Raw genomic sequence first — 22,076 nt, 5'->3', positions numbered from 1 at the left:
TCCGTCCCGCCTGTGTCATCTCGGGGAGTCGGCACCAGGCAGGCCACGGTGGGCTCAGGGGGGCAGCGCCCCAGGACCCCCAGACTGACCCCCCCATCTTCCTAAACAATTTGTACTGTTTGTTTTATGTTTGTTTCTTTTCCTTCTTTTTTGTCTCCATTTCACAGAAAGTTTTTCTACTTCTTTTGCTGCCGGGCGGAGCCGAGTGGCTCGGCGTGGCTCCGCTGCCTGGTGGGTTGCAGTCGGGTGGGAGGCGCTGCCCCGGGGCTGCTGCTCGGGCGGTGCCCAGCCCCGGGCGGGCGGTGCCAGGCGGTGCCCAGCCCCGGGCGGGCGGGCGGGGCCGCCGGGACCCCCGAGCCCTCCTCCCTCCCGTGGCTCCGGGACGCGCTGCAGCGGGCGAGAGCCCTCGGCTGATTGTGGGACACATTCTTGGGTTGCTGTTGCCTGTCTTCTCCTTAAAGACATTCCTGGCAGGAGGAAGGGAGCCTCACCCTTTGTCCCCGGTGTCCCGTGGGGCGGGGGAGCCCGGAGCCAGCCCTTACCTGGGAGACAGGTGCCACGTGGAGCCGGAGCTATCGGAACAGGCGGGTGAAGTCCCTCAGAGCCCAGCAGACTTGTTTACATTCCTCAGCACTGCAAGACAAGGGGCGACATCAGGGGTGACCCCAAGGGGACATGTGGGACCCAGGGAGGGTGTCCTGCCGAGGGATGGGAGCTGGGAGCGTGGCAGCTTGGCTCCAAGGCGTTGGGAGAGATGAAGGGACAATCATCAGGGCACAACGAGGTCGGCAGCCCCTGGGACTGTCCCTGGAGGAGACCTGTGTGCCACCACAGTGGTGGCTGGGTGGAAGGAACCAGCTGCCCCCAGGCACTCAGCCTCTGGGCTTTGTCCAGGGACCAGACGGAGCCAGGCAGAGGCAGGTGATGTTCCCAAAGCAGCTGGTGGCCCTGGGAAGGGACAGGCCTGGGCAGGGCCTGGCAGCTGCAACCAGTGACTCACGGGGATGAGGAGGTGGCTCGGGAAGGGGCCGTGGCTCCACAGGGATTGGGCCGGGCAGAAAAACCCGTTGGGTGATGGCAGAGGCGCCACACAGCCCCAGGGCCCCGGGCAGGCAGGTGGCACATCCAACAGCACCAACAGCACGGGGCTGGGGCTGCTGGAGGCCAGCCTGGGGGAGGGAGCTGGTGCCAGCTGGAGAGCCCGTGGCACTCACCTGGTGACCTGCTTGTGGAAGTCGGTGAGCTGTTTGTGTGTCACCTGGATGGCTCCGCCCGTGGTTTCCTTTGGCAACCCCTTCAGCGAGTTCTCCAGCCAGCGGCAGAACGTCTGTGCCAGGGAAAGGGAGCGACTCGGAATGGGGAGCCCAGCCTGGCTCCCGGGCCCTGCCTGGGCAGAGCTTGGGGTGCCAGCCCTGCCCCTGGGGCCATCCTGTCCCTGTGGGGCCCATCCTGTCCCTCTGGGGCCCATCCTGTCCCTGTGGGGTCCCATCCTGCCCCTCTGGGGTCCAAGCCCTGCCCCTGGGGCCCATCCTGTCCCTGTGGGGTCCCAGCCCTGCCCCTGGGGCCCATCCTGTCCCTGTGGGGTCCCATCCTGCCCCTCTGGGGTCCCATCCTGCCCCTCTGGGGTCCCATCCTGTCCCTGTGGGGCCCATCCTGTCCCTCTGGGGTCCCATCCTGTCCCTGTGGGGTCCCAGCCCTGCCCCTGGGGCCCATCCTGTCCCTGTGGGGTCCCATCCTGCCCCTCTGGGGTCCCAGCCCTGCCCCTGGGGCCCATCCTGTCCCTGTGGGGTCCCATCCTGCCCCTCTGGGGTCCCATCCTGTTCCTGTGGGGCCCATCCTGTCCCTCGGGGGTCCCATCCTGCCCCTGTGGGGTCCCAGCCCTGTCCCTGTGGGACCCATCCTGTCCCTGTGGGACCCATCCTGCCCCTCTGGGGTCCCATCCTGCCCCTCTGGGGTCCCAGCCCTGCCCCTGGGGCCCATCCTGCCCCTCTGGGGTCCCAGCCCTGCCCCTGGGGCCCATCCTGTCCCTGTGGGTGCCCCCTCACCGGGCGGTCGATCTGCATGATCTCCCAGAGCACCTCGGCGACGTCGGGCAGGGTGTAGGGCGGGAGGCAGAAGCAGCACGTCTGCAGGAGCTGGTTCACGAGCTGCTGCCCCAGCTGGGTCATCACCTGGTTGATGAGCTCCTTCCGCACCTCGAAGTCCTCCTCATGCTGTGGGAGGAAGGAGAAGGGGGTGGGCAGGGCCTGGGGACAGGGACACACACTGGTCCTGGGGGCAGGCAACCCCAGAGCTTCTCTGCCAGCAGCAGTGCAGAGACCAGGGTGGGTGGCTTGTGGGGACACCAGGACAGGGCAGATGAGGATGGTGGGGCTGACAGGGCTGGAGCAGCCTGGCACAGTGGGAGGTGTCCCTGCCATGGCAGGGGTGGCACTGCAGGGGCTCTGGGGTCCCTTCCCACCCAGCCATTCCAGGATTCCATGGTGGCACCCCCGAGTGTCACTCACGTCGTTGGCCACCCCGGTGTGGATCAGGTCCCGCAGGAATTTCATGACGCTGCAGTTGGCGTCCCGGTGGTCCAGGGTGGTGGCAGCGATGGCCCACTGCAGGATGGGGATCATCACCTGGCTGCGCAGGAGGGTGATGGGGCTGCGCTGGATGAACCTGCCCAGGACACAGATAAATGGACATCAGGGCAGGGCCTGCCTCTGCCCACCCCACTGCTCCCGTGGGAGCTCCCAGGGGGACCCTCCACGAGCGGAGAGAGGCTGGGTGGCCTGTGAAGGAGGTGGCACCTGGCTGCCAGGCGGAAGAGGTCATCCACGGTGTCAGGGTGGTTCTGGAGGCCGTTGGGCTGCTCGAGGAGCTGGAAGGTGGGGATGCAGAGAGCCTGGGGAGAACAGGGATCCATCAGCAACTACCTGGGATCACTCCTCAAGCTGCCCTTCCCCACAGGGAACAGGCTAGGGCTGCCCCATCCCTGGAAGTGTCCAAGGACAGGCTGCAGGGGGCAGGGGACAGCCTGGGATAGTGGAAGGTGGCCCTGCCCATGGATGGGCTTCAAGGTCCCTTCTTTCCCAAACCAGTTTGAGATTCTATATAGATGGGATATTAGGGAAAATTCCTCCTGGAAAGGCTGTCCAGCCCTGGCACAGCTGCCCAGGACAGCAGTGGAGTCCCCATCCCCAGAGGGATTTCAAAGCTGTGTGGATGTGGCACTTGGGGACAGGGTCAGTGGTGGCCTTGGCAGTGCTGGGGGACGGTTGAACTCGATGGGATCAGAGGGATTTCCACCCTGAGTGATGCTGTGATTTGGGCAGGTGAGCCCCACCTGCAGCATGTCGAGCAGGCCCTGCCGGCAGCCCTCCTCCATGCCGTACTCATCCACCAGGATGCTGCCCAGGTAGAGGAAACAGGAGTGCTGGTGTTCCCGGTACACATTCACCATCTGGGGAGACAGGAACGCTGCCACATCTGCCCTGACCCCACACCCCTCCATCCCCAGCCTGGCCCCTGTGGGCAGGGACATCCCAAGGGACTCGCTCAGGTCAGTGAGGCCACCTGAGGCAGCAGTGATTCTCCATGGAAGCTTCCCTTTGGAGCCTGGCAGGAGCCAAGTGGAGCAGGGAACACCCAGCTCTGGGACTCAGGGATCCTTCTCTGAGGCTGGGTTACCTCCCCAAGGAGCTGCACCATGCAGGGTTTCACACACTCCTCCCAAATCACACACACACACACACACACGGGGATCCACAACCTCCCTGCACTCCCCACCTCTTCCAAAGCCTCTCTCCTCCCCAGGGGTTTATGCTGAATTCCCAAGACTCACTGCAGCACTTCCCCGTGCCCACAGCCACCCCTGCAACGCTCGTGGCAGCCACAGTGACCCCAAGCAAGCCCCCAGGCTAGCTGTGTCCCCACCTGTGTGACGAGGGGCTGCAGCAGCGCGGCCGAGCCCTTGCCCACGCAGCGCACGGCGAAGCGCAGGCAGCGGCAGCAGCGCTCCACGATGCGGTTGTCGGCACTGTGCTTGTTCAGGGTCTCCGACAGCACCGGCCAGATCTGGGCACGCACACGAGGAGGGGTCACACCTCACCAGGGACACTCTGCCCGCTCCCTCCCGGCCCCCCGAGCACCCAGATCCCAGGGAGGGATGGCACATGGGGGAGGAAAGGTTTCTGGGGAGCCTGGGGGGGTTCATCCCCTCCAGTGCAGCGTGGCAAATGGGACACGGGCAGGGAAATCAAACACCGGGGCCATTCCCAGACCCAGGGCTGAAGCCTCAGATTTCCCCCTCCACACCCCAATCCCTGCTTCCAGGAGGGACAGGAACCCCACAGCTCCCCTCGCGTGCAGCCCTGGGCAGACACATGGATCCACTGGCAGGCAGGAACTGGGACCCTGTACAACACCCCAGGTACCCCCATAAACCTAAACACCCTGGAAACCCCCACCCCAAAACCCCCCACAGAACCCTGTCCCCAGATCCCTGCCCTCTCCACGCACCTCCTGAATGACTTTTTGGCACGGGTGGACCTGGCCGTTCTCAACAATGGGGTTGGTGTGTCTGTGGGAACAGCCAAGGGTTAAGGGGGTTTGGGATTACAGACAAGGAAAAGGCTGGAGTTGTGGGAAGTGGAACAGGAACTGGCTTGGGGGGCACGTCAGGAGCTGGAAGCTGGGGAAGCAGAGACTTCCACCAGGGCTGGGGAGAAGGGGGCAGTGCAGAGTCAGGCTCTGGGGGAGCAGCAGCGCCCCAGCTCCTTCCTCACCTGAAGATGACGGCGAGTCGATCCAGGGGCACTGTAGGGTCTGAGGAGAGGCCATTGCTTGGCTCCTGGGAGAGCAGCTGGAAAACAAGGGAACAGGATAGGATTCCAGGAGCACAGGTAGCCCTGGGCAGACACTGCCTGGACACTGACCCCACCAGCAGCAGCTCCTCAGGTGGGATCAGGGAAGGGCTCAGTCCTGGCCATGTCCTGTGTGGGCGCTGGGCCCTGCCCCATGGAACAAGTGACAGGATGAGAGGGAATGGCCTCAAGCTGTGCCAGGGGAGGGTCAGGCTGGATACTGGGGAAATTATTCCTGGCCCTCACACAGCTGCCCAGGGCAGGGGTGGAGTCCCCATCCCCAAAGGGATTAGAAGCTGTGTGGATGTGGCACCTGGGGACATCAGTGGTGGCTTTGGCTGTGCTGGGGAACAGTTGGACTCCAGGGGCTTCTCCAACCCAAACAACTCCATTACTCTAGGATACACCTCTGGCTCTGAGGACACGGCCACTGTAGCAGGGCTGGGGCCTGGCCACTGTCGTCACTGTCCCCAGTGTCCCCTCCCAGCTGCTGTCCCCCCATCCCAACGCACCTTCTTGAGCGCCAGCACCTGCACGGCGCAGAGCTCGCTCAGGCACTCCGAGATCTTCTCCAGGGGCAGCCGGGCCAGCACCAGCGCCGTGCCTGCAAGGACACACACGGCTCAGGAGCAGGGAGGGTGGAGGGGCCATCACACTCCCACAGGGAAGGGCTGTGCGACAGGGGCAGGGCCTGGCAGTTTCCCTGCAGCTGAACCTGAAACGTTTTAGTCCCAGCAGGGAACAACGCTGGTGTGAGAGACAGGGACAGGCCAATGGATCCTCAAGCACATCTGGGCTCACCACGTGTCCCCAGTGTCCCCATCCCAGTCCAGCAGCACTATGAGATCCTGGGAATCTCCAGGGAAGGTGCTTCAGGGCTCCCAGCCATGGAACATGAGGAGCGCTGAGCTGCTCCTGCTCCCACAGGCAGCAGCTCACTCCCAGCTCTGGCACAGCCAGGATCTGGCTCTGGTGCCAACCACCCTGGGGGGAACCTCCCTGGCTCGGGAATTCCTGGCTTGTTCTAAGGGAGGAGGACAAAACCCTCTGGCAGGGAGAGGAGCAGCTCGGCCAGTGCTGGGGCATCCAGGGGAACAACGGGAGTTTAGTCTCCCATGAGAGCACACGACTGCAGGGAAGGCTCCCTGGCTCTGGGGATAAAGGCTCCATCAGCACTGGAATTCACTGAAAATCTTCAAGGCATATCCCCAAAACCATCTGTGGTTGAGGAGGCTTATGGTGCCCAAGAGTCCAGTGAGACACCAACACCCTAAGTTAAAAATCTCCGTTCTTGAGCCCAAACTCTCTAAAAGAATGACCAATACTCCCAAACCTCCACCCTCTGTGTCCAGCAGGCGACTCCCAGAGTCTGGATGGAGCAGTGACCCACTGCCAGCCTGGCTCTCAGCATTTCCCACACACTCTTCCCACATATCCAGCCCAGGACAGTCCCTGAGCTCTGTCTCAGGCATGGGGACAGTTACCAATACAGGAATTTCCCAGTTACCAATATTTCTGCCTCCAGCCCCAGGGGAACTCCTGAGGATGCTCTGCACGTGGAGTAGGACTTGGGGTCCATCAGGACAAACGCCATGAGGATGGGGCTCAGCACCCTGGGGAGCAACTCCCATGGATACCCAGCAGTTCCCATGGATCATCCCTGGCAGCTCCCAGGATAACCCCCAGGGCCCGGGGATGATACCCACCCTTGAGCAGCCCCACGGCGGCCTCGGGCGACAGCGCGAAGGAGTCGAGGGCGCGGGCGATCTCCAGCAGCCCCGAGAAGTGCTGGGCCATGTGGTCCCGGCACACGGAGCAGATGTTGTGGATGGCCTTGGCCGCGGCCGACGCCAGGCGCCGGTCACAGAGCCCCTTCATCAGGTAGCCCAGCACGGGATCTGCGGAGACAGGGGCTCAGTGCAGCGGGGGTGCCAGGGCCATGGGGGCGCGGCGGGGGCGCGGGACTCACCCAGGAACTGCGGGTTCCTGTCCACCACCTCGCTCATCTCGCCCACCAGCTCGATGCTGGTGTAGCGCACGGCCGTGTGCACCGACTCGGGCAGCCGCACCACGCCCTCCAGCACCTCCACCAGCGTCGGGTTGTTCTCCCTGCGGGACAGCCTCGGCTCAGCGCCCGCACGGGCTGCGAGGGGCTGCTGGACCCTCTGCCTTGCCTCACAGGGACTCTGAGCGTGACACGGGACTGGGAGCACACCGGGACAAACGCTGTGAGGGGGGCACTCAGCCCCATGGACACCAGTGCCACAGTGGGGAACGGGCAGGGAACACAGAATGCCTCCAGGGAGAGCCCCACCACTGCTGGGGGAGAGAACCAGGGAGTTCATTATCTGGGAACTGAGCCCCACCATTACTGGGGGATACAAGAACCAGGGAGTTCATTATCTGGGAACTGAGCCTCACCACTACGGAGGGACAGGAGAACCAGGGGGTGCAATATCTGGGAACTGAGCCCCACCACTACTGGGGGACAGAAAAACCAGGGGGTTCATTATCTGGGAGCTGAGCCTCTCCACTGCTGGGGGAGACGAGAACCAGGGGGGTTCATTATCTGGGAATGAGCCCCTCCACTGCTGGGGGACAGGAAAACCAGGGGGTTCATTATCTGGGAGCTGAGCCCACCAATGTAGGAGGGTGTGATGGGTGATCCCAGGCTGGTGGGGGCAGAGCTTCCAGCCAGCACTCCTGGGAACAAGGCATTGGAAAAGCGAGCAGGAGCAGTCTCAACACAGATAACAGGAGCGGGTGGTGTGAAGGGACTGAGGTGACTCCTCCAGGTGCCTGGGGAGCAGGGGATAGGACTGCCAGCCTCATGAGCAAAGGAAGGATGGTGTCACCAGCCTCCTTGGGAAAAGGAGTGACGGCAATCACAGCCTCCCCGGGAAGAGAGGGATGGGGATCCCAGTGTCCCAGGGGTGGGAGGGACAGCATTCCAAGCCCAGGAAGGTCAGCTGGGTTGTCCCACTGCTGGCAGTGCACAGGACTCGCTGTGGGCTCACCACCCTGGGTGTCACCTGTCCACACTTCCACTGCCACTAACACAGGAGGAAACACTTCCAGTGACTTAACCTTCCCTAAGAATACCTAGGAAAACTCCACCTGGATGTGGAAGGATTCCCAGTGAATGGTTTGGGTGTCAACAGACCTCAGAGCCCCTCCAGTCCCCATGGCAGGGACACCTTCCACAGTCCCAGCTTGTTCCAACCTGGCCATGGGCACTGCCAGGGATGGGAATGTCCTTGGGATATCTGTGGTGTCTGTGTCACAGGGAGGCAGCCCCAGCCCCCCAGACACAGGGAGGACTCACTGGTCGACGCTCTTGGCGATGGAGGCCATGATGAAGAGCACGGCCTCTGTCACCTCCCAGGGCGGGTTCCCGTCCTTGAGCGTCGCGTAGAGCTGTGGGAGGGACGGTCACCGAGGGGCCAGGAGCCCCAGCACCAACCCCAGCCCCACGGCCTGCTCCTGACCCATCCCAGCCCCACGGCCTGCTCCTGACCCATCCCAGCCCCACAGCCCTGATCCTGACCCATCCCAGCCCCACAGCCCTGATCCTGATCCATTCCAGCCCAAAACTCCCACCCTCACCCATCCCAGCCCCACGGCCCTGCTCCTGACCCATCCCAGCCCCACGGCCTGCTCCTGACCCATCCCAGCCCCAAACTCCACCCCTCACCCATCCCAGCCCAAACTCCACCCTCTCCCCCCATCCCCAGACTCCCACCCCTCACCAATCCCACCCACCCCAGCTGTGAGCCCACAGAATCCCCACATTCCACACTGTGGGACCACAGTGGCTTTCCCCAACATGTCAGGAACCTCCTGGTGCTCCCACACCTCCTGCTCTCCCAGAACAGCTCCCACCACACAATTCCCTGTGCACAAGGTGTGTGTGACCTCCTGCAGTCCCAAAGGCCACCAGGGCTCGGTGACGTCCCCTGGCATTTGCCTGCACCCCACTGCACTCCCACAAACCCACCTGAGCAAAACACTCCACTGAGCCCACGAGGAAGATGAGGTCCTTCACCAGGTCCGAGACACGCATGCGGAACTCGCCGAAGTCATCGGTCTCCTCCGGGACTCCCTCCTGAGGGACAGCAGGGACAGCACAAGGGCAGCTCAGGGCAGCTCAGGCTCCCCCTCAGCCACAGCCAGGGCAACACCACTGATTCTGTTTCAAGGAGATCCTGCAGCCAGGCTGCTGGAGGGTCTGCAGAGCTGTGCCCAAGGGAAACACGACCAGCCTGAGCACACACCGTGTATTCCTGCTCCAACAAGTGAGGAAGGCATGGGAAGCAAGGGGATGAGGAGGGGAGGAGAGGACAAACCATCCCAGAGTGCACGGAGGAAAATACCAGCTGGGGCTAGTGAGCCATGTCCTCCTTATCCCAATGAAACTGCCTCAAGCAGGGACAACACAGCTTCCAAGGGGACACACACATCCCACTGCCCTGGCAGTTCCACAGGGGACACACACACACATCCCAGTGCTTGCACAGGGATTCACACATCCCACTGCCTCTACAGGGACACACACATCCCAGTGCTTGCACAGGGATTCACACATCCCACTGCCTCTACAGGGACACACACACACATCCCAGTGCTTGCACAGGGATTCACACATCCCACTGCCCTGGCAGGTTCCACAGGGACACACACACATCCTAGTGCTTGCACAGGGATTCACACATCCCACTGCCTCTACAGGGACACACACACACACATCCCAGTGCTTGCACAGGGATTCACACATCCCACTGCCTCTACAGGGACACACACACACATCCCAGTGCTTGCACAGGGATTCACACATCCCACTGCCCTGGCAGTTCCACAGGGACACACACACACATCCTAGTGCTTGCACAGGGATTCACACATCCCACTGCCTCTACAGGGACACACACACATATCCCAGTGCTTGCACAGGGATTCACACATCCCACTGCCTCTACAGGGACACACACACACACATCCCAGTGCTTGCACAGGGATTCACACATCCCACTGCCTGGCAGTTCCACAGGGGACACACACATACCAGTGCTTGCACAGGGATTCACACATCCCACTGCCTCTACAGGGACACACACACATCCCAGCTGTTCCACAGCGACACACACCCACACACCCCAGCAGCTCCCCAGGGACACACACACACATCCCAGCCCATTCCACAGGGACACAGACAAACAAACACACACATCCACACCCACACCCACCCCCTGGCCACTGCACAGGCCCTTACGTGGTCGGAGTCGAGCTGGCAGTGCCGGGCCAGCGCGTGCAGCAGGCGCTGGATGTAGGCTTTGAAGATGCTGTGGATCACAGCATCGTCCGTCTTGTACAGGTGCTCCCCCAGTCTATACCAGAAGTTAAAGGAAATTTCTACCACCTGTTTGGAAAGAAAAATACAGCATTTTGTTACAGAATAGCAGAACATAGCTATTCCCTCACTGCGTCAGTGGTCCGATGGAGAAACAGAAACCCTGGCCCTGGGTGGCAGCAGTGGCAGCACCACAGATGTGTGTCAGAGCTGCTGTGCCACACAGTGGTGGCACAGGGACCAGCTGCCCCAGATCCACCGATTTCTCTGCCTGTCACTTGTAAAGGGCTTGGGATCCCCCAGTGACACTGAAGAGCTGCCCCAGCCCCTGGCAGCCAAAGCCTCTCCAGCCCAGAACCATCCCAGAGTGGGGCATGGGGCACTGGGAGCAGCTTGGGCTGCAAGTGGATGCAGCCCCTTTGTGGTGGGATCTTTAATTTATTGTGTGGTTATTGCACAAAAACCATGAGTGCAGATTTAGTCAGGAGCAGCTGCAGAGCTCCATGTCCCCCTCAGCACTGATGGCACAGGATGAGGTTGTGGCTAAGGAAAACTGAGCTTAACAGGCCTGGGAAGTGAGGAAAAGGGTCCCAGGGACCCAAGGGTCCCAGTGTTCTCCCAGGGGCCTGCTGGAGGACAGCCACCCATGGCAAACCAGCCAGGCAGCAGCTTCTATCCACTGCACACAGGCAGGGATCGGCTACTGGCACTTAAAGGTTTGGGAAGAATAAAAGGATAAAGAATTAAATAAAGGATAAAAAGAGACCAAAACAATGACAAGTTTTGCTCCTAAGGCAGGTGGGCAGGGGCTTTGATGTGAACCAGCATTTCAGCCACTCACAGGGCAAAGTTCCCAGGAACCACAAATCCCCACTGAGCTCCACCTGAACGTGTGGGAAAGCACTAACAGGGGTTTCAGAGCTGTGCTGGCAATCCCAGGACACCCAGAGGGAAACGTGAAGCCCACGAGTGCAGAGCAGGGATTCCAGAGCTCCCAGGGCCATGACTGGGCAGCAGCAGCAGCAGCAGCAAGGATTCCCCCGTGCCTGGCTGCAGCTCACCTCGTACTGCGGGTGCCCCGCGCAGATGAGCAGCAGCTCCAGCGTGCGCAGGTCGCCCAGGCCCTGGCCCGGCGTGCACACGATCTTGTCCAGGAACGTCTCGCACAGCTCGGTGAACACACGGCAGTAGTTGAGCACCCTGCGGAGGGACAGGGGGACAGGGGCTGCATCAGCCTCATGGGCTCTACCCCAGTGCAGAGGGACAGGGAGACAGGGGCTGGATCAGCCTCATGGGCTCTACCCCAGTGCAGAGGGACAGGGAGACAGGGGCTGGATCAATCTCATGGGCTTTAGCCCAGTGGAGAGGGAAAAGGGGACAGGGGCTGGATCAGCCTCATGGGCTCTGCCCCAGTGCTGAGGGACAGGGGCTGGATCAGCCTCAGGAGCTTTATCCCAATGCAGAGGGACAAGGGGACAGGGGGACAAGGGGACAGGGATTGGATCAGCCTCACAGGATTTACCCCAGTGCAGAGGGACAGGGGGACAGGGGTTGGATCAGCCTCACAGACTTTACCCCATGCTGGACATGGCTGGGCCAAAATGTGCCCACGGCCTTGGGCAGAGTGAGAAACCCCAACTTCTGCTTTGCCAGCAGCTGGGAGACACCCCAGCAGGGGAAGTGGGTGCAAACACTGCACTCCAATAAGCAAATCTGCTGAAATAGTGATCTCAAACTTCTCCAAAAGCCCAGTGAGGGCACAGTTCCAGTCCAGCCCAGCCCCTGGCTTCCCCAGGTCTCTTGCAGTGAGGGGCCCAGACCTGCCCCCAGGACTTGGGTGTGACCCCACGAGTGCCCAGCACAGGGACGGGCACTGCCCAGCCCCAGTGCCCCCAGCACTGCTGATGCCCTGGCACTGCTATCTCCCTTTGGAGGCTGACATGGCACCAGCAGGTCAGCGCTGTCCTGCCCATCCCTCCCGGCCACAGCAAGGTCCCTGTCCCTCACTTGTCCAGGTCCTCCCGTGCCACAGCCATGTGGTAGGCACTCTCGAGGGTGAGCACGCCCTGGAAGAGCTGCAGGGCCAGGGGCAGGTTGGTCTCCACGTTCTCGATGGCGTAGAGGGCCGAGCACACGCAGTCCGACGCGGCCTCGTGCAGGTTGGATGAGGTCTTGTCCTGTTGCTGCAAGGCACAAAAGCCCAGCAATTATCAAAGGGTCATGGAACATCCCGAGCTGGAAGGGAGCGCAGGGATCACACATCCAGCTCCTGGCCCTGCACAGACACCCCAACAATCCCAGGGAGGGGAGCTCCGGGGCTGTGCCCGTTCCCCAGGCAGCCTGGGCAGTGCCAGCACCCTCTGGGGCAGAACCTTTCCTGCTTCCCAGCCTGACCCTCCCTGGCACAGCTCCAGCCGTTCCCTGGGTGCTGTAACTGGTCACCAGAGCAGAGATGGGAGCTGCCCCTCTGCTGCCCCAATTATACCATGCAATCAGACAGTAATGAAACCACCAGGTTTTTGTTCTTGTTCCCACAATGATTTGATCTTGGAGATCTATTCCAACGCAAAGAATTCTGTGGAAACACTCCTGCACAGCCACAGCCCCCACTGGCCTCGTAACCTGCTTCCCTGGACACTGCAGGCCAGACTGACCCTTCCCCAAGGGACCCTGGCAAATTCCCTGGCAAGCACAGGAGGGGAAACGGAAGGAAGGAAGGAAAGGAAGGAAAGGAAGGAAAGGAAGGAAAGGAAGGAAAGGAAGGAAAGGAAGGAAAGGAAGGAAAGGAAGGAAAGGAAGGAAAGGAAGGAAGGAAGGAAGGAAGGAAGGAAGGAAAGCACCATGCTGCTCATCACCTGGCTGGACACAGAGTCATCACTCCCACTGGAGGAGAGGTGAGAGCAGGGGAGTCCTTGGGGGGGATGGAGACAAGGTTTCCACAAGTGTGGAATATTGACCAGGGATGGTCCTCACCTCAGTCCTGCTGGGACTGCCCAGTGTCCCCCCTGGAGCCCCCCCAGCTCCTGGGAAGCACTCACCAGCACCTCGAAGAGCAGGGACAGCAGCTTGCTGTTGGCCATGAAGGTGCTGTCCAGGACGCCCAGGTTGAACCAGCTGCCCAGGCAGCGGAAGATCTTGATGAGCATTTTCTCCTCATTGCCCGCCTTCTCCACACATGTCACCTGCAGGGACACGGCACAGCCAGTCAGGATGTGACTCCTGTGGGTGGTCAATGAGAAATAACCATCCTCTGGAGATCCTATGAGAACATTCCAGAGGCAGGCTGCTCCCAGCACCCTGTCACCAACAGCCCTGGACTCAGTGAGAGGGAGGATCAGAGCCCACAGGAGCAGGAAGAGCAGCTGGAGCAGCCCCTCATCCCCACTCCTGCAGGATCCCGTGCTGGGCCAGCAGAGCACAGCCATCAGGGATGCTCACACCTGACAATCCCAGTTTAACCCTTCTCCCAGAGAAACACCTCTGCAGAGAGAGGCTGCTGCTGAGAGCCAGACCTACCCCAAGGGGCATTCCAAACATGCCACCCCGGTGTCCAAGCCAGGATGTGCTGAGCTGTGGGATGGCAGCAGCTCATTCCCAGTGCTGGCCAGTGCTCCAGCTGTGCCCCAGGGCCAGCAGAGCCCTGCCCAAAGCCCCAGCCCCGACTGGCACAGGGAAAGGGGGAAGAGGTGGACAGGCAGGACATGGAGAAAGATCCCAGACCCCCCAGACTGGCCCAGGAATCCTTGCACAAGAGCGTCCAGAGATCTCACTTGACACTTCAGTCCTAAAGGCAGAATGTTGGACCTCATCACAGTCCCTGGAATGCTGCATTTTGTAACTGAAGATGGGAATTTGGCATTTAAATCCCACACAGAAAATACAAATTTGGCTCTCCAGGTAGGTGGTGGAAATGCCCATGCTGGCACCAACAGGGAAAGCTCAGGAAAGCTTCAGGCAGGTGCAGAGGGAGCAGGAATGTGCAGGGACAGGGCCAGCCCTTGGTGATCCTGTGTCAGCTCTGAGCAGCTGCGAGCACCAGAGCGAGGTGACACTGCCTGTGTCCCCAGCATGTCAACCAGGATCTCCCAGGGATGCTGGGAAAAGCTGGGGCTGGACATGGCTGGAGGGGACAGCGCAGTGTGGGGGTCCCCTGGTGTGCCAGCTGGGATATCCGAGGAAAACGTGGGGCTGGAGAGGACAGCACAATGTGGGGACTCCTGATCCTCCAGCCAGGATCTCCCAGGTGTCCCTGGAAAAGCTGGGGCTGGCAGGGCAGGGTGGTCCTGGGAGGGGACTCGAGGAAGGTGAAGGAATTTCAGAGTGAGCAAGGACTTGCTCAGACAACTTCTCCCAGAACAGGTGGAGCTGGGCTGCCCTGATGGCTGCAGTGGCACTGGCAGGGAACTCTGCTGGGATACACATGGAATGGGGGAAGAGGCTTCTCCAGCAGCACCTGAGCTGCTGGGCAGGGGGCACAGCTCAGCCCCATCTCCTGACACAGGATAAGGGGAAGCAGCCTTGAGCTGTGCCAGGAGAGGCTCAGGTTGGATACTGGAAAAATTCCTTCCTGGAAAGGGCTGTCCATCCCGGGCACAGCTGTCCAGGGAGGTTTGGAGTCTCCATCCCTGTTGGGACTTCAGAGCCATGTGGCAGTGGCACTCGGGGACACGGCCAGCGGTGGCCCTGGCAGTGCTGGGAATGGTTTGACACGCGGGCTCTGAGGGCTTTTCCAGCCCAAGCAAGGCCCCGGTGCCGTGGCGCAGAGGCAGCTGGAGGCAGCTCACCAGCAGGGACACCACGGTGCTGGAGTAGTAGGCCAGGTCCTCGATGATCTCGGTGCGGCGGTTGGCGCCGATGCGCAGCGAGCGGCTGTGCACCTCCTCGGGCAGCACCGTCAGGATCTCCAGCAGGAAGGGCAGCGACGTCACGTCAGTGCTGTACCTGCCACGGGCACAGGGGACACCTCAGCGCTGGCAACAGCACCACAGGGCTGCAGGGCACCCCGCACCACGGCAGGGCTCTAAGGCCCCTTCCCACCCCACGCATCCCACGGATTCGGCACCAGTCCTGCCTCAAGGACAGGCAGTGTCCAGCCACAGCCCTGCCAAGAGGAGCCTCCAGCATGGCTCAGCCCAGATTTACAACAGAGCAGTGACAGAAGCTTTCCCAGCCCATGAGCTCTGGGAGTCCAGGTGCCACTGCCCAGACCAATCCCACCCCCTCCTGTTGCCAACGGACTCAGGGTGGTGGCAGCCCCAGGGGCTGCTGCTGTCACTGTGCAGCAGCGTGTGGGGACATCTGGGGACACCCAGCCCCACTGCTCCATCCCACAGCACAGACACAGCTGAGGGAAGAGGGATTGTCCCTAACAAAACAGGGATGAGAAAAGCGCTGAGTGTTGGGCTGTGAGCAGGGAAGCGTGCACGGCAGCCAGCCCCTCCTGCCACCACCCAGGACAGCTGAAATCAGCCATCACGGGAGAAAAACTTCCCTTTCCTGCACCACGCCTGCCTGACACAGCCCACAGACAGGAACAGTCACTCACTTCTCCACCAGTGTCTGCACACAGCCCTTCCACGAAGCCATCTGCAGGGCAAGGTCAGCTATTGCCAGAGCGAGCTGGAAGGGAATGGAAACACACGGATCAGTGTGGGGAGTGCTGGGATGTGCCCAGAGCCAGGGCTGGCAGCAGCTCTGGAAGCCACCCCAACGTCCCTGACAGCAGGTAATTCAGGAATCATTCCCAACACGGCTCATGGGGTGGGAACCTGGGATCCATCTCCCCCATCCCTGCCTGTGCACAATCCCTGCAGTGAGCACCAGCTGCCCCGAGGGCTGACATTCCCTGCCACAGCACTCAGGGGCTGCACGAGCACCCTGCCTCAGCCTGGGGGTGTCAGGCCCCCCAGTGCCACAGGAACGTATGGATAATGGGAATGAAGGGTGCAGGAAAATCCCCCTGGGCACCCAGGGCACTGCCAGGTTTGTGTCCATGGCAGAGCACAGGAAAACCCCTGCTCCTCCTCTCCAAACAGCAAACAAGGATGTAACTAAAGGAACCAAGTGATGAAGGAGGGAAATCAGTCTTGTGCAGGCCAGGAGCAGGGACCAGCCTTCCCTGTTGTCCAGCCCAGGGAGAGTGGCTGCCAGGAGCAGGACATGGAGGGGGCAGCTCCATCCCCCCTGTCATCACCCACCTGTGTGACAATGACCGGGGACAGGTCCTTCAAGTTCTGGATGTGGGACAACAAAGAGTCCCGGAGTGAGGCGTGGGAATCCGTGGGGAGTTCATAGAATGAAGTTTGGATCTTCATCTTCATGGTCTGCGCTGCGAAGTAGCAGGACTCCACATCCTGGTGGATCTGCAGCAGCTGGTCCGAGATCTCCCAGGCATGGACCTGTGGGAGAGCCACGCTGTGCTCAGTGGGCAGGGCTGATGGGGGGTCAGGCTGCTGCAGACAGTCCAAATTCCCAATGGACACACAGCCCTGTCCTGCCGGGGCGAGCCCAGAGAGGCCCCAGAGCTGCTGCAGGGCTGGAGCCCCTCAGCTCCCAGGGAGCCAGGCTGGGAGAGCTGGGAATGCCCAGCCTGGAGAGGAGAAGGATCCAGGGAGAGCTGAGAGCCCCTGGCAGGGCCTGCAGGGGGACTGGGGACAAGGCCTGCAGGGACAGCACCCAGGGAATGGCTCCCACTGCCAGAGGGCAGCCATGGGTGGCATCTTGGCAATGAGCAATTCCTGCCTGGGCTGGGCACACCAGGCCCACCTGAGGGCCCACAGCAGGACTCCAGAGCTGAACACGGATGTGCCTGAGAGCTGGAGGAGAGCCAGGCAGGAGCCCATGGTCTGCCCAGCCCCGGGGCAGCTCCAGCCAGTGCCAGGCTGGTCTGAACCCAAAGGCTCAGTCCTGAGTGTGGGATGGGGGCACTGGTGAGCCAGGGAAACACCAGGCAGACTCCAGAGCCCCTGGCTGGGCTGGAGCATGGGAACAGACCCACAGCATCCCTGAATCACTGAGGGTGGAAAAGACCTTCAAGACCATCGAGTCCAAGCAAGCTGTGCCCCATCCCCAGAGCCCATCGAGTGCAACAGGTCCCCAGCAGCGCTGAGGCCACCACTGCCCTGTGTCCCTGTGTCCCCAGGTGCCACATCCCCATGGCTCCTCACCTCAACCCCTCCAGGTTCAACCCCAGAGCCAGTGGATCTATCCCTGCCACATCCAGGCAGCAGCTCCCCACAGCTTCCCATGGGACACTGCACATTTTCCCCATGGAGTGCTGCCCCGTCAGCACCCCTGAGCACAGCGTGGTCAATGAGAGCCCTTGTGCTGCTCCATCAGCACCCCTGAGCACAGCGTGGTCAATGAGAGTCCTTGTGCTGCCCCATCAGCACCCCTGAGCACAGCGAGGCCAAGCAGAGCCCTTGCAGAGCCTTCAGACAACTCCTCTGCTGTTCCCAGGCTCTGCTCCTCCTTCCCCAGCTGCCTCCATGACAGGGCTGTAACTCCAGCTACCTCTGGTGTAAAACTGGCCTGGAATGACTCTAACAGGAGTGAGAAAAGCCTGGAGCCACTGCTGGCATAATGGTCCCCCCTGGATTTATTTATCCCCACAGGGAATCCCCACGCTGGGAATAAACAAGAAGTTAAACTCCACACCTCCAACAGCCAGAATCCCACCAAACCCTCTCAGTAAACTCCTTCTCCCCTCAGTTAACAGCCTGGTAATTCCCAGTTTGGATGGACAGGATGGCAGTCACAGGAGATCCTCCCAAACCCACCACCCCAGGGCACATGGATAATCCGTCTGGGAGCCCAGCTCAGCAAAGAGCACAATTATTAATGGGCTGTGAGCACCAATGACTGCAAGAAGCTGCTTCTATGCCTGAAACTCCTCATGGCACATTCAGGAACTCTACACAGGCAGAGGATTTCCCTCCCAGAAAGCACTTCCTGAACCCCAAACCAACCTCCCCTCGATCCACTCCAGAGCCCCAACACCCAGCTCACAGCCATGGACCCACATGGAACATTCCAACCTCCACCTGATCCACTCCAGAGCCCCAACACTCAGCTCACAGCCATGGACCCACACAGAAATTCTCCCAGGGCTCTGCTCCAGACACCAGGGATGCAGGGAAACTCCAGCCATGAAGCTGGGACAAGGCCAATCCCACCCTGGGTACAGCTCCTGTGCCTGAGGAAACCCCAGCCAGTCTGCAATCAGCCTTCACACAGCTCCCAGCACACGGCTGGCTGAAGGAGCCTCAGATTCTGGGATTTAGGTCAGCTTGCACCGAGCTCCCCAGAGCTGGGCAGGCTCGGAGCTGCTCTGCCACATCTGGCCCTGTTTCCCAGGACAGCCAGCAGGAAAGGGAGAGCGAGGCTGCTGGGGGAGCTGAGGGACAAACCTGAGCCCTCCAGACACAAACCTGAACCCCATGTCCTGCCAGAGATCCCAGGGATGGGAACTGTGGGGATCTCACTCAGGTTTGGGGGTCCCCAGTGCCAAACCTGAACCCTCAGAGTGACCCAGGCACCCAAACTCGGCTTTAGGCTTTGCCTTTTCATCCCCAGGATGGGATTCATCCCACAGATACACTTTCAGAAGGCTTCACCCCACACAGGGTAACACCACACCACTTCAGAAGGCTGCAGGCATCTGCCCTTGCTGTTCTTTGCCCACCCTTTTATGCCCTCACGTTCATGCAGTGCACCTGTGTGCCCTCTGCTGCCTGGGCACACCTGGGCACCCCATGGCTGTCAGTGCTGTCAGTGCTGCTCACCTGGGCACCCCATGGCTGTCAGTGCTGTCAGTGCTGCTCACCTGGGCACTCCATGGCTGTCAGTGCTGCTCACCTGGGCACGCCATGGCTGTCAGTGCTGCTCACCTGGGCACTCCATGGCTGTCAGTGCTGCTCACCTGGGCACCCCATGGCTGTCAGTGCTGTCAGTGCTGCTCACCTGGGCACGCCATGGCTGTCAGTGCTGCTCACCTGGGCACTCCATGGCTGTCAGTGCTGCTCACCTGGGCACCCCAGGGCTGTCAGTGCTGCTCACCTGGGCACTCCATGGCTGTCAGTGCTGCTCACCTGGGCACGCCATGGCTGTCAGTGCTGCTCACCTGGGCACCTCATGGCTGTCAGCGCTGCTCACCTGGCACTGGAGGGGCTCTGAGGTCCCTTCCCACCCAACCATTCCAGTATCCCCTGATTACAACCCCAGAAAGGCAGAAACCAGCAGGAACCCCACCCTGAGAGCTCGTCCCAGCAGAGGCAAATGGGACAGAGCTGAGCAGGGCTGGGCACTCTAGAAGGGGCACAGCCTGCCCAGGGGTGCCAGCAAACAGCCCCTGGCAGGTGGCACTGCAGGGACACGGCTTGGCACAGAGGGGGATCCAGCAAACATCCCTTGGGGGGTTAATGCCAGTGCCCCCATCCAGACCAGGGCACGGGGACACCTGAGGGACACACAGCGAGTGCCCAGCCAGGGCCACCAATGCCACCAGTGCCACCAAGCTGGGAAAGGTCCCAGAGGAGCATCCCAGGAGCCTGGCACAGAACCCATCCCTGAACTGGGACCCTCCCTCCTCCAGCTGCCCCTGCCAGGGGGAAATGGGGGCAGCAGCAGCAGAGCCCCCAGACCCAGCTATGGACATTCCCTTGAAACTCCAGTGGGAGCTGCAATGTGGCTGCAGGGAATTCAGGGGGAAATGGGGCAAACAGGCGTTTGCGGGAACGAGGAGCGGCAGGAATGGCCAGAGGGAGCTGGGACACCCAGGGCAGGGAGGGGCAGGACACGGACCTGCCCCGGCCCCAGGGCAGGGAATCAGTCCCGCTCCCGGGGAGGGCTTGGGGAGAGCAGGGAGCACAGAGGGGACACTGCCCAGCTCCGGGAGGGGAAACATCCACCTCTTGGGGAGGGGGCACAAAGGGGCTCCAGCAGGACCAGGTGGGGTCACAAAACACCGACAAGCACCCCAAACCCGGGGGAAACTGTGTCCTGAGGGCTCTGGGGACTGAAGGAGCCCTTGGCTCCATCCCCTCACGGATGCCGGCAGCTCTCTCACCCCAGCCGGCAGGAGAAGCGCAAATTTCCATCCGGGAGCCAATTCCTCCTTCCCAACTCCCTCAGGACTGTGCCAAACCTGCCCAGCCCCTTTTCCTTGTGTTAATAACGGAACTAGGGAATGGTTTGGGTGGGAAAGGACCGCAAACCACCCCCAGTGCCACCCCTGCCATGGCAGGGACACCTCCCACTGTGCCAGGCTGCTCCAGCCCCAGTGCCCAGCCTGGCCTTGGGCACTGCAGGGATCAGGGGCAGCCCCAGCTGCTCTGGCAATGCCAGCCCAGGCAGGAATTGCTCATTGCCAAGATGCCATCCATGGCTGCCCTCTGGCAGTGGGAGCCATTCCCTGGGTGCTGTCCCTGCAGGCCTTGTCCCCAGTCCCTCCCAGGGCATTCACAGGGATGGGGCACCCACAGAGCAGCGGCAGCGGCGGGGTAGAGGCTCCCCGAGGCCGCCGAGGGGCCGCTGTTCCCTGCCCCGCCCCACCCCGGATGCGGCCCGAGGCCTCCCCGCGAGCCCGGGCCCGGTACCCGCCGCCCGCGGCTCTCACCGAGCGCTGCAGTTCGCCCAGCCAGCAGCTGGCCCGCTCCTTGCCGCTGGGGTCGGGGTCGTGGTAGAGCGCCTGCACGGCCTGCTGGACGAGCTGCAGGCTGGGCCGGCCCGGCCCGCGCTCCATGGCCGGTCCCTCAGCGCCGCCCGCCCGCCGCCATCGCCGCTCCGCCGCACCGGGCCGGCCCCCGGAAACGCGCCCGTGCGCCTTCCGTTCCGCCGGTCTCCCTCGCCGCTGCCCGCTCCGCCCCGTTCCGCCTCTCCCATCTCATCGCATCCCATCCCGACCCGTCCCGTTCATCCTATCCCATTCCGTTCCATCGCATCCCGTCCCGTCCTCTCCCATCCCGCCACGGTTTGTCCCACCGCCCCCCCCCTCCACGCCCTGCCCGGAATGGGTTTCCGGCGGTGCTGCGGCCAAATGTGTCCGGGCGCACGCGGCGCGGCGGGAAGGGTCTGGGACCCCCCCCTCAGGCCGGAGCGCGGGGTCCCGGTACCCCCGGGGCTCCAGAGACCCCCTCAGAGCGGACTGTGGGTCCCGGTACCCCCGGAGGCTCCAGAGACCCCCTCAGAGCGGAGTGTGGGGTCCCGGTGTGAAAAACGCCAATCACTTGTTTTTAAAATTTTTAAAGTTTAATAGCAATTAAATGGTTATAAAAATAGTAATGCAATTGGAGTAATAATAATCTGGACAATTGGGATTAGGACAATATGAGACAATAGAAACAAAGAGTTACAGATAGTCCGGATACCTTTTCTGGGCAAAATAAGCCCGAAGAAGGACACCCACTAACAAAGGATTAACCCTTAAAAACAACAGCCTGTTGCATATTCATACACCTCATCCATGATGCATAAATTCCATTCAAACACAGGATTCTGTCTGGGCAGTGTCAGCTTCTTCCTCTTAATCCTAACATCGCCTTCGAGGCGGGAAGAAGTTCATTTCTTCTGATAAGAGGGCAATAAATTCTTTTTCTCTGAAAGATTCAGGTGTCCTGTGGCTACTATCTGGTGCGAGTGCCTCATTCTTTCATTAAAAAAAATCTCACTTACAAAGTTCTTATTTTAACTACAAAAGTTACTTTTTAACTACAAGAATACATTTACATGTGAATATAGCACTACTAATCAATACATCAAAATACACATAGTAAATATCTGCCTAGAGCCATATAATAATAGGCACTTTTCACACTGGTACCCCTGGCCTGTCCCGGGGGTCCCACTGTCCCAGCCCCCCGGGCTGTCCCACGGGGGTCCTG

The 22,076-nt window shown here is 61.1% G+C and overlaps 1 protein-coding gene across 1 annotated transcript; it reads right to left on the bottom strand.

The window, feature by feature from the left end:
- Positions 1-38: 38 nt before the first annotated feature.
- On the bottom strand, positions 39-21,003 carry TNPO3 (transportin 3). The gene is made up of 23 exons (XM_064703151.1): positions 20,813-21,003; positions 16,395-16,595; positions 15,743-15,816; positions 14,982-15,138; positions 13,236-13,379; positions 12,205-12,380; positions 11,259-11,397; positions 10,120-10,266; positions 8,848-8,955; positions 8,176-8,267; positions 6,820-6,959; positions 6,557-6,748; positions 5,363-5,454; positions 4,773-4,849; positions 4,507-4,567; positions 3,922-4,062; positions 3,332-3,448; positions 2,796-2,890; positions 2,508-2,664; positions 2,046-2,213; positions 1,215-1,327; positions 543-633; positions 39-467 (listed from the first exon to the last, which is right to left on the bottom strand). Exons 1-22 carry the CDS (start codon positions 20,936-20,938, stop codon positions 573-575), a joined length of 2,778 nt encoding a protein of 925 aa, XP_064559221.1. The 5' UTR covers positions 20,939-21,003; the 3' UTR covers positions 39-467; positions 543-572.
- Between the last annotated feature and the right edge of the window lie 1,073 nt (positions 21,004-22,076).

This window comes from Zonotrichia leucophrys, chromosome 1A (genome assembly GCF_028769735.1).
Source record: "Zonotrichia leucophrys gambelii isolate GWCS_2022_RI chromosome 1A, RI_Zleu_2.0, whole genome shotgun sequence".
Taxonomy (NCBI): Eukaryota; Metazoa; Chordata; class Aves; order Passeriformes; family Passerellidae; genus Zonotrichia; species Zonotrichia leucophrys.
Note: the sequence above shows the minus strand (reverse complement) of the source record. Positions and strands in the feature narration are given on the sequence as shown.